At 49.9% G+C, this 11,516-nt stretch overlaps 1 protein-coding gene across 1 annotated transcript; it reads right to left on the minus strand.

The window, feature by feature from the left end:
• Positions 1-3,065: 3,065 nt before the first annotated feature.
• On the minus strand, positions 3,066-11,070 carry LOC120859172 (collectin-43-like). Its single transcript, XM_040235374.1, has 6 exons — positions 10,759-11,070; positions 6,877-6,996; positions 6,521-6,592; positions 6,012-6,128; positions 5,748-5,831; positions 3,066-3,617 (listed from the first exon to the last, which is right to left on the minus strand). Exons 1-6 carry the CDS (start codon positions 11,066-11,068, stop codon positions 3,232-3,234), a joined length of 1,089 nt encoding a protein of 362 aa, XP_040091308.1. The 5' UTR covers positions 11,069-11,070; the 3' UTR covers positions 3,066-3,231.
• Positions 11,071-11,516: the final 446 nt, after the last annotated feature.

Raw genomic sequence — 11,516 nt, forward strand, 5'->3', positions numbered from 1 at the left:
ACTAATCTCAAAAATATACAAGCAACTCCTGCAGCTCAATTCCAGAAAAATAAACGACCCAATCAAAAACTGGGCCAAAGAACTAAATAGACATTCCTGCAAAGAAGACATACAGATGGCTAACAAACACATGAAAAGATGCTCAACATCACTCATTATCAGAGAAATGCAAATCAAAACCACAATGAGGTACCATTTCATGCCAGTCAGAATGGCTGCGATCCAAAAGTCTACAAGCAATAAATGCTGGAGAGGGTGTGGAGAAAAGGGAACCCTCTTACACTGTTGGTGGGAATGCAAACTAGTACAGCCACTATGGAGAACAGTGTGGAGATTCCTTAAAATACTGGAAATAGAACTGCCTTATGCCCCAGCAATCCCACTGCTGGGCATACACACCGAGGAAACCAGAATTGAAAGAGACACGTGAACCCCAATGTTCATCACAGCACTGTTTATAATAGCCAGGACTTGGAAGCAACCTAGATGTCCACCAGCAGATGAATGGACAAGAAAGCTGTGGTACATATATACAATGGAGTATTACTCAGCCATTAAAAAGAATACATTTGAATCAGTTCTAATGAGGTGGATGAAACTGGAGCCGATTATACAGAGTGAAGCCAGAAAGAAAAACACCAATACAGTATACTAACATATATATATGGAATTTAGAAAGATGGTAACAATAACCCTGTATGCGAGACAGCAAAAGAGACACAGATGTATAGAACAGTCTTTTGGACTCTGTGGGAGAGGGAGAGGGAGGGATGATTTGGGAGAATGGCATTGAAACATGTATAATATCATATAAGAAACGAATCGCCAGTCTAGGTTCGATGCAGGATACAGGATGCTCGGGGCTGGTGCACTGGGATGACCCAGAGAGATGGTACGGGTAGGGAGGTGGAAGAGGGGTTCAGGATGGGGAACACTTGTACACCTGTGGTGGATTCATGCTGATGTATGGGAAAACCAATACAGTATTGTAAAGTAAAATAAAAATAAGTAAATAAATAAAAATTTAAAAAATAAAATGGGTTAATTTCCTTTATTTTTTCAGATATTTCATTATTTTAGAAATGCTTATTTCGGTATCTTGATGGTGTTGGGAAGAGGGGTGGGGCTTGGGGGTCCTTTTCAGAAAAGGCCAGAGAGGACAGTCCCTCTGATTCCTGGGATCAAAGGAAATAGTGGCTGGTTTTCTGTCTGGAGGAGGGGTATTCACCACTCTCTCCCATGAACCTGCATTTCATTCAGGCCTCATTCCAATTTCTGAAGTACACATGTCATTCTAAATTTTTCTTTGCAGTACATTGTCAGTATAATCAACTAAGTATACAGACGCACTGATCTAAAAATTTACAAGCCGAAAGTGTAAGTTCTGGGGTCAGATGGCCTTTTTCATGACTGAGTTGCAGCACCAGTCCTCCTGATCTTGGAGGGAGAGCAGAGCACTCTTGAAGGGATATTTTAGTTCCCTTCCCATGGATGGAACCTGGGTACCCTGGATGAAACCCCAGGAATCCTAGCCAACACACCACCAGGTACTAAAGGCTAGAAGCAAAGTGGCTCCAGGTCTTTCCCCCATTTGAAAGCAAGAATGTTTCAAGGAGGCAAAAACTGTAAATAGGTAAAAAGTTTACTATTAGAGACACAGCACAATGTATGGCAGAGCACACAGAGAAACAGGTTGTTTATTTAAGACAGAAGCAAGGCAGAAATACGCCCCCAGAAAGAAAGGGTATGAGCATCCTCTCTAATGAGGAGGAGTGTGGTAAGTCAGAGCTAAGCAGAGACACACACCCGTGGTGGAGTGCAGGAGTCCTGGATGAGGGGGAGAGCAGTAAAGATGTGACATAAATTAACTTATATAGGACGGTCCTTCAGGGTCTTTGCTTACCTTTGGATAATTATCCTGTTAATTTCTTCACAACTGACTAGTCCATGGACCCTCCCCCAGGTGCGTGTGAAACTGTTTTCTAAGATACATTCCTTCTCAGGGTCTTATGGGTGCATGTCCACACTTATTATGGGGTGGGGCCCCTCTCTTTTCGACCCCCAAGAAGCCTTCCTGAGCATATGTAGACAGGAAAGTCTTTGTTGAACTCAGGAGTGGGCACCTTATCTCTTTGCTTTAGCAGAGCTCAGCTTTTGCCACTAGCTTTGTCCTTGGATATCTAGGTGAGAATAAAGCTTGAACTTTACTCGACTTGACAAACACCAGGGATCCGGCCCAGAGGCACACTATCTCCTACCTTACTAAGTGCAGGTTCCCTTCCTCTCTGTGTCTTGGTTTGATGTCTATAAAATGAAAAGGGTTTGACTAGATTATCCCTGAGGCAGAGTGAAGATGAACATCCCTTGTACTTCAAGGCAGGAAGAGGTTGGGGGAAGAATCTGAACATGGTTGGACACCCACTCTGCCTGAAATGTCAGAAAGGATTAGGATTGTGCATGGTACATTCTCTGATGAGCCATCCACAGTCACATTGCTATGAGAAGAAAGAGATCCTGGGCAGTCAAGGTCAAGGGTGAGGAGAGACTACTGGGTGTAAGGCCACTCAATTTGGCCAGAGAAGCTGGTGCTTCCCTCCACTGTGACCTCCAAGGATGTCTTGGTGAGAGGAGTCTGGGGTTTGGAAAGAGGTCCAAACAGGGCTCTACCTGGGGGAGGCATCAATAGAAGGAATTTGAAACCATGGGAGAGAATGAGCCCAAGCCTAGAGTGAATGCAAGGAGAGAAAGGAGCCAGAGCTGAGGCACCTGCTCCCCTCTGTGGATGTCCAGGAGAGGAGGAGAGATGACTGAAGGAGGCTGAAGGACAAAAAGACTGAAGGCAGGAGAGCAAAGGGCAGGAGGAGGCAGTGACCAGTGGGGTCATATGCGGCTGATGGTTGGTGGATATGGAGGGCTAGACATCTATTTTGGTGAGGCAGGGGCACTGAATTTTTCAACAGGGGAGACTTGGAGACCTCTTTTTAGCCCTTGTCTCTGGAAAAGTAGGCTGCCCCCTAACGCCCCCACCCCCCACCCCCTGCTTTTCTGTGTCAAGACTTCCAATGTGAAGACAGTTTAGAACTTTATTCTGAGGAAGGAGTTCCATAAGTGACCTGCCTTGTGGCCTCATCCCATGGCTCAGTGGAGAAGCCGTGAGCAGCAGAGGGTCACCTTTTTATTGGGATGTTGGCAGCACACAACCCTCGCATTGCCCTATTCCTCCCTGGGGGCTCAGAACTCACAGATCACGAGGCGCTCCTCCGTGCATTCTATGTCATTCCAATTGCCATTAGAATAGATCTCAAGACAGTCCTCTGGGCCTCCGTCTTTGGCCCTATTGTTGGGCTCCCCGGGGGCCCAGTTGGAATAGACCAGTGACTGCCCCGTGGGGTAGGTGAACCTGCCCTCTCTGGAGATGTCGTTCATGCTCAGGTAAGCATGCTTGTTCCTGGCTCTGACCAGCTTTGTCACGGCCTCGTTCTCGGCTGCAGAGCGTGGGGAGGCCAGCTGTCCCTCAGCCTCTCTGCAGACCTGCCGGGCATCCGAGTATGATTTTACAGCACCTGACGTCTTGAAGATCTTCTCTCCAACAGCCAGGCCATCAGGGAAAAGCACCGCTAGGAGAAGAGGAGAGTCAGGCTGGGGATGTGGCAGCACCTAGACCTTGTGTTCCAACCAGAATCCCCAGCCTCCCATCCGGGTACCAGGGCACCAGATGGGAAGAAAGTGAAGCATTTGGTTCAGAGGAGCCCTGGACCCGTGATGTGCCCTGTGAGTGGTGACGTGGTCTCCAGGTACAGATGAGGACCCCAGAACTCGGGTGCTTATGTAAGAGGCCCAAAGTAGCCCAGCTGTCAGGTGTAGACAAGGATCAGACCCTGATGGAGGTGACACTAAAGCTCCCGCGTGCACGTTCTGTTCCTCCTCGTGATGTTCACCAGAATCCAGGATTTTAATTACTGTGTAAACAGGAATGGCTTTGGCAGGGAAATGACACCATGCAGCCCAGGGCAGTTCCTGAGAGTGTGGAAAACACCAAACAAGCAGCTCACTCTCACGCTTGCTATTGACTGGGAATATGGAGCTCTCTGAGCGGTTCTTTGCTGTAGGAAGGGGTGAGGAGAAAGGGGAGGACAGAGGTGCCTCTGAGAGCAGCCAAGTGCTCATCTCTGCACCGAGCGCAGTCCAGTGTTGGCTTCCGTATGCTCGCGGGTGATGCTACAGCCAGTCAGCCTCCCTGGACCACTGGGCAGGGGATCTGAGAGCTGTATGTGGGAGTTGGGGCAGGGTGGGATCAGCTTTGGAGAGAACCCTGTCTGGGCCTCAGAAGGCCATGTATTCCGCCCCACCCTGGCAATATCAGCCCAGGTGGCAAGGGAAGGTCACTTCCCTTTGCAGAGTCTAATTTCTTATTTCTCAGGTAGAGGTACACTATATAACAGCATCCCCTGTGTGGCATCTTAAGTATCTCTTTTTGTGCCATCCCATCCACACCACTCTGACTTCCAGGATCATTCATGGAAATCTTCAGGGCTCCTGAGAGGGCTCACTGGACTGGTTCTGAACCCAGGCAGCACCCTGACCCACTGCCTTTTTCCTCTGAGCAGCCTCAACAAGCAATCGGAGACCAGATTTTCCACGGTGTCAGGGTGGCACTCAGACAGCCCTGGACAAGGTCAGTGCAAGCTCGTGTGCCATGATTGGTTTACATCCCATTCATCTGGGTGATAGGTGTGCATATGTGTGCCTGTGTGTTCATGTATGTAGATGGTGTGGCCTGAGTGGTGTTTAGGTACACAGGTGTTGCCAGCGCATATGCCCAAGTTCTCCTTTGTTTGTATCAGTCTCCATGTGAGGGAGTAAATAGGTGTGCAAATATGCTTGTGCAAGGAGGAAGACATGAACTGCTGCAAATGCTCATCCCACTACTTCAGTGCTTAGTTGGCTTGAGTCCATAGGAGCCAACCCTATGTCTCACCAGATCAGGCCTCTATACACTCTGCACCTTCTCTTTTTTCAATCCCTGAGGTATGATGAATAATGTGGATTCAAAGCTGACTTCGGAGAAAGCAGAGAAGGTGCAGTTGGTGGAGAGTCCCAGGGCACAGGGCACTCAGGTGTGTGCTCCAGGAGGCCTCAGCCTGATTAGGATCCAGGCTTAGGGAAGAATCTCTGCTTTAAATACCTAAGCAGATGCAGGGAGAGTGCAGCACTGGCCAGAGACTGGAGGCAGCCTGCCCCTGCCAGGCTCAGAACATCTTTAGGGTGAGATTCTTGGTGGCCACACACCAAGGTCAGGTCCCCAGCAGCCTTGAACCCCAGGGCAGCATCCCACCCCCGCTCTCAGGATCAGTCCTGGATTCTCTGCTGCCCTGAGCTGTGCAGCTGCTTCTCAGTGCACTTGTACACCTGGCCCCACAGAGGGAAGAAATGCATCACGGGTTGGGTGACCCCTTGTCTGTCATAGGAACCTGTGCAGGGCTGGCCAGGCTAAGGTCTGCTGAACTGGTGGCATGGACCTCATCCTCCTCCTTGTAGTGCATCTACTTGAGCTCCTGGAGCACGTGGGGCATGGCTCTGTCCCAGGCCTGTCCTTAGCCCCGCTGCTGCCCCAGGTCTAGGTCCAGTCCCAGTCATGGTCCCAGCAAGTCCAATTTAGACCCAAGCCCAGCGAACTTCAAGCCCAGCCCAGCCTCAGTCTGAGGTCCGCCTTCGGTGGCAGCTCAGGGCCGGGTCCAGGAGCTCACCTTTCCTGTACTGAGACACTGTATTCCGGAGGCGTTGTACTACTCCCTCTAAGTTTGTCATCTGCTGCCTCAGAGTAGCAACTTCTGCAGGAGAGAGAGGCCAAGTGAACACAGATCCAGCCTGGGGTCACTCAGAGCCCAGGGCTCAGGGAAGGGTGACGCATCCTGGGGGTGGGATAAGGATGTGGGAGGCCTGAGGGGTGCTGAACTGAAGAGGGCCTGGTGGCCCCTCTGCACCCACTAGAGCCCCCAGAACTTTCTTACCTGGGACTGAAGTCTCCCCCTTTGCTCCTTTTTCTCCAGGAGTACCTCTGTCTCCCTCTAGTCCTGGGGGACCCCTGGCTCCTGAAGGCCCCTGTGGACCGACGGCCCCAGCAGGCCCTGGGATCAGAGAAGTAGAAATGGATGAGTGCTGAACATATATTTCAGCATTTTCATACCCACTCCCCACCCCCAAACATGGACTTCCTATCCCCAGCCATACACCCTCCACCTTTACAAATGTCCCTCAGTGCCTGGATCCTCTGCTTGCATCCTCTGCACACTGACTGTCGCTTAACCCGACAACCAGCCTTCCCTGAATACACAGTCCCTGCTGCTCACACCACCCTCTCCCTGGAGACAGACAATTCCCAGAGCCCAACGCTGGCTCTCTCCCTGGAATGCTAGCTCTGACCTGGAGGGTGGTGAGGGTGGGCACAGGGGAATATGAGCCCAGCCCCACGTCTGTTGCTTACCTGCTACCCCAGCACTTCCAGGGGCTCCGGGCTCACCAGGGGCACCTCTCTCTCCTTTGAGACCTGTGGGACCTGGGGAGCCCTGCATGCCCGGGGCACCCACTCCTCCTGAGGAAGGAAGACATTGAGCAACATGGCTCAGAGTGCGCTCAGCAGGTACCATTTCCTGAGCAGTGCAGGTTGTCACCAACAGGTCCAGGTGAAAGAGTGACCTGGGAGACTGCTTCTGACCGCTTTGTCTCCTCTAGGATATCCAGTTCGTGTGATCATGTTGGGGGAGAGGCCCAGGCAGGCCTACCAGGCAGGGAGGTCCCAGGCTTTCCAGGCACTGTGCACATACCTTGGTCCCCACCAGGGCTGCCAACGTCACCCCTCCCTTCTCCCTCCCTCACCCGCCACATACCACCCTCCTACCTTCGGGCCCGGTTCTCCTTTGGGGCCTGGAGGTCCCATGCTCCCCTGCCTCCCTGAGGGGGCCTCTCTTCCATCTGCACCAGGCATACCTGGAGGCCCTGGGAAAAAAGACCAGCCCGGTTAGTGACACTGAATATCCTTGGGAGTGGGAGTGCATAAAAGATGAGGCTAAAAGATCTTTAGCCTCCTCCTAAAGATGTCCCCCGAGAAGCTCCAGTCTTCCCTGAAATGACCCCATGCAAATTGAAGGCAGTAGGAGAAGGTGATGACAGAGAAGGGGATGGTTTATGGCATCACCACCTCAAGGGACATGAGTTTGAGCAAACTCCAGAAAATAATGTAGAACAGGGAATCCTGGAGTGCTGCAGTCCATGGGGTTACAAAGAGTCAGACGGGGACTGAGTGACTGAAATACAAAACAAGTGTACTTAAATGCCTTATCTCTTGGCCGTTTCCATTCATTTATTCTACAAAATTCACTGAGATTCTACTACATACAAGGTGCTGTCCTAAATGCTGGGATTCTTAGTGAAATAAAAAAAAACTGATAAAACAAAATCCCTTCCTCATGGAGCTTAAACTCAACTATGTAGAAATACTTAACCAAAAGGAAAATGTTTAACATATGATAATCATCTCAGAATAAGTGCTACAGAGGTAGATGAAAGCATAGAGTATTGGCGGGAGTGTCTCTTAAATAGGATGGCCAGAGAGAGAGTCTATGAGTGAAGCTGTGAAGGGGGTGAGGAGTGAGCCATGGGGATGTGCATGGACAGAACAAGGACTGGGCCCTGGGGAGGCAGGGGGAGGCAGGGGGATGTGTGTGCTCAGGGACCAACAAGGAGCCAGTGTGGTCAGAGTCCAGGGAGTGTGGGAGGAGGGAAGGATATGAGCTCAGAGAGATCAGCAGAGCTGGGTGGTGGGGATGCTGTGGGCTGTGAGGTTTTACTCCCAGGGGAGAATTGCCCCCCTGGATGGACTCTCTCACTGAATCCTTCTGGGCAGGAATCTCAGAGGCACTGAGGAAAGAAGGAATTGTCCCTGGAAATACAGCCCCCTAAGCAGGGTCCAGGTGTTATTGGCCCTCCACAACATGTCTGGGGCATCACCAAGTGACCCAGCCCCACCCTCTACCTCTGCTCAAGGGTCTCTCCTCTCAGACCCATCTTGTCCTTTACATCAGGTTATTGGGAACATGTGTGTCAGAATCTGTGGGGGAGGTTGTCCCCAGTGCACTCTGGCCCCACCCAGCCCTACTGGTCAGGATCTGAGGATGCTCGGATCTCCAGGAAATTCTCAGACCCCTCACCATTGAAGAACAACAGTGCCTGGATCTGGGGAGCCAGTGTGGAGCCTGGTCTTGGCCCGACTGTGCACTGTTCTCTCTCCAAGCACCAACCCAAGGCCAGTATTGGAATTCACAAGAAAGAGAAGTCTGGGATACACCATGCAGCTGAGGGCCACTGTAGGGAAAGTCCCTATCCCTCCCCTGCCCTGGGTTTAATTCAGGACCCTCTGGGAGGTAGAGAATGCTAGTACCTTGAATCAGTTCAGTTCAGTCACTCAGTCGTGTCCGACTCTTCACAATGCCATGAATTGTAGCACGCCAGGCCTCCCTGTCCATCACCAACTCCCAAAGTTCATTCAAACTCACGTCCATCGAGTCAGTGATGCCATCCAGCCATCTCATCCTCGGTCATCCCCTTCTCCTCCTGCCCCCAATCCCTCCCAGCATCAAAGTCTTTTCTAATGAGTCAACTCTACGCATGAGGTGGCCAAAGTACTAGAGTTTCAGCTTCAGCATCATTCCCTCCAAAGAAATCCCAGGGTTGATCTCCTTCAGATTGGACTGGTTGGATCTCCTTGCAGTCCAAGGGACTCTCAGGAGTCTTCTCCAACACCACAGTTCAAAAGCATCAATTTTGCATCGCTCAGCTTTCTTCACAGTCCAACTCTCACATCCATACATGACCACTGGAAAAACCATAGCCTTGACTAGACGGACCTTAGTCGGCAAAGTAATGTCTCTGGTTTTCAATATGCTATCTAGGTTGGTCATAACTTTTCTTCCAAGGAGTAAGTGTCTTTTATATTCATGGCTGCAATCACCATCTGCAATGATTTTGGAGCCCAAAAAAATAAAGTCTGACACTGTTTCCACTGTTTCCCCATCTATTTCCCATGAAGTGATGGGACCAGATGCCATGATCTTCGTTTTCTGAATGTTGAGCTTTAAGCCAACTTTTTCACTCTCCACTTTAACTTTCATCAAGAGTTCACTTTCATTTTAGTTCCTCTTCACTTTCTGCTATAAGGGTGGTATCATCTGCATATCTGAGGTGATTGATATTTCTCCCGGCAATCTTGATTCCAGCTTGTGCTTCTTCCAGTCCAGCATTTCTCATGATGTACTCTGTATATAAGTTAAATAAGCAGGGTGACAATATACAGCCTTGACATACTCCTTTTCCTATTGGGAACCAGTCTGTTGTTCCATGTCCAGTTCTAACTGTTGCTTCCTGACCTGCACATAGGTTTCTCAAGAGGCAGGTCAGGTGGTCTGGTATTCCCATTCTTTCAGAATTTTCCACAGTTTATTGTAATCCTTGAATACCACCCCACTATTGAGTTTACTTCTAGGCAGCCTTATTAAGGCCCAGTTCTTTCATGTTGGAAGCTACTTTCTGTCTGTAAAGGACAGTCAGATACTTACACAGACTGGGGTGTGTGGGAGCCAGCAAGAAGGATCCTGCAAATGTTGCTCATTTCCTTCTTCCCCAACCAAAATACAAACTAGAGAAAGTTCAAAGATCTCAGTTGATTCCCCCCACCGCCCTGGTTCAGTGCCATGGTGATGCCCTTGTCCTTGTTGCTGGTTCATTCAACTCTCACTTCTTGCCAGTAACACCCAGATCTTCTCCTGTGGGGCAGTGTTTCTCAGACACTTCCCTTAATAAGCAGTATCTTGGGAAACCTCAGGAGAATCCACCTGATTGCTGATTACAGCAAGAGGATGCAACATTATCCTAAAGCCTCACCAAAGAGAAAAAAAAAGGTGGTGAGGGGGGAAGGCTTGGCTCAACTATTTGTCACTGTGTGGTCATATTATTCCCATCCAAAGATGAGCAAATTGAGACTCAGAAACACTGAGTGACTTTTCCCTAGGGGACTCTGTTGTTGAAACAGAGCTAGTAGACAAGCACAGATGTTTCTGAAAAAGAAACTCATGTCCTTTTCACCTTCCAGGTTGGGTTTCACTTAGCATCTTTGTGTCACAATTGTCTTACCTATCAAATGAGATTAATGCATCACTTGTTAGACTTTTGGTGAGATTAAATAAACTACTCAAGGGAACTCCTAAGCACAGGGCTTGACAAAGAAATATAAGCTTCCTTTCTTTCCCTCTGTAATGTATTGAGGGGAAATCCTTTCATTCAGGCTTGAATTTGGAGCCACAGTGCCTCATCCTTTCTCACTCATCATGGAGTAGAACTCAATTAAATATTAAAAATCTTTAACTTGGAGAGGAACCATTTAATCCAAATGGACAGTAGTTAAGTTCTAGAGCAGATGACTCCAAATACCAGTCATTTATTCTTTGTGCATTTTGGGTTGGTGGGAGTCAGAAGATTCTAGGGGAGGAATCAGGATAGCTGGTGATGAAGCTGTAGGCTCAGGGCAGTCAGTCTTAGCGAACCAGTAAAGCCACGTTTTAGGTGGGCTCAAAATCTGGGTGAAACCCACCCATTTAAGAAGAAGATCATCTATAAGGCTTCCCCAGCAGAAGACCCAGTTTCTGGCTTGGTTACACCCAGCACCCACCCCTTCCCACCAGGACAGGCCCATGGTCCCAGCTCTACCTTGATCCCCCTTCTCCCCCCGGGGGCCTTCTCTCCCATCTCGTCCATCACGACCATGAAGGCTATCCGCTGGTGGGGCACACACAACCAGGGTGCAGGGATCGGTGAGTGTTTTCTCAGAATAGACATCCATTTCTTCGCCCAGGGAACTCTGGGACTGTGTGAGCAGGAGCAACATGGAGAGAGGGAGGAGAAGCATGTCCTGGGCAGAGGAACAGAGAGAGGGGCTGCTCTTGGTCCAAGGACAAGGATTAGGGCTGGCCCAGCTCCTGGAGGGCAGGAGAAGCCCTTCCCCGATCTCCTCTCCCATCCTCTGGGGCCCAGAGCAGTGGGTTCTGAAAGCAGTTTAGGGAAAGTTAGAATAAGGTCGGGCCAGGGAGGACATGAGTGGACCAGCCGGGCCTCAGACCTGGTCTGCCAGCACATGAATCTACTCTCAGATGCTCTGTGTCATCCCTCTTTGGGCTTGTCATCCCTGCCAGGGGCACTTGGCTAGGATGTAGAATTCCTCACTGAGGCCATTGTCACACCAGGAGGGACTCACTGAGGGCTCTTGGGTGGGACTCTTCCCTCTATGGACCTGCTTATCCTTTTCTGTATCAGTAAGGTGGTTGACTTAGCTGTGACAATGCAGACTCATTTCCTCTTACTTGCTGTTCTGGAAAGACTAGTATTGGAGGTCTGCAGTGCTGTCTGAAGAAAAGCCAGGTCCTAAACTGGGTGAGGTCTGTCCTGAGCACAGGATGGGTGCATGACTG

The sequence above is a fragment of the Oryx dammah genome, unplaced genomic scaffold, assembly GCF_014754425.2.
Source record: "Oryx dammah isolate SB20612 unplaced genomic scaffold, SCBI_Odam_1.1 HiC_scaffold_106, whole genome shotgun sequence".
NCBI classification, from domain to species: domain Eukaryota; kingdom Metazoa; phylum Chordata; class Mammalia; order Artiodactyla; family Bovidae; genus Oryx; species Oryx dammah.

What these genes read in the sequence shown, in the direction of transcription:
- LOC120859172 (XM_040235374.1), bottom strand. Translation starts at nt 11,068, where the DNA reads ATGGGAGAGGAGATCGGGGAAGGGCTTCTCCTGCCCTCCAGGAGCTGG. An exon ending in AGGAGGGTGGTATGTGGCGG is followed by an intron (nt 6,593 to 6,876) that starts GTGAGGGAGGGA and finishes TTCCTTCCTCAG; the next exon opens with GAGGAGTGGGTGCCCCGGGC. An exon ending in AGGAGAGAGAGGTGCCCCTG is followed by an intron (nt 6,129 to 6,520) that starts GTGAGCCCGGAG and finishes CTCTGATCCCAG; the next exon opens with GGCCTGCTGGGGCCGTCGGT.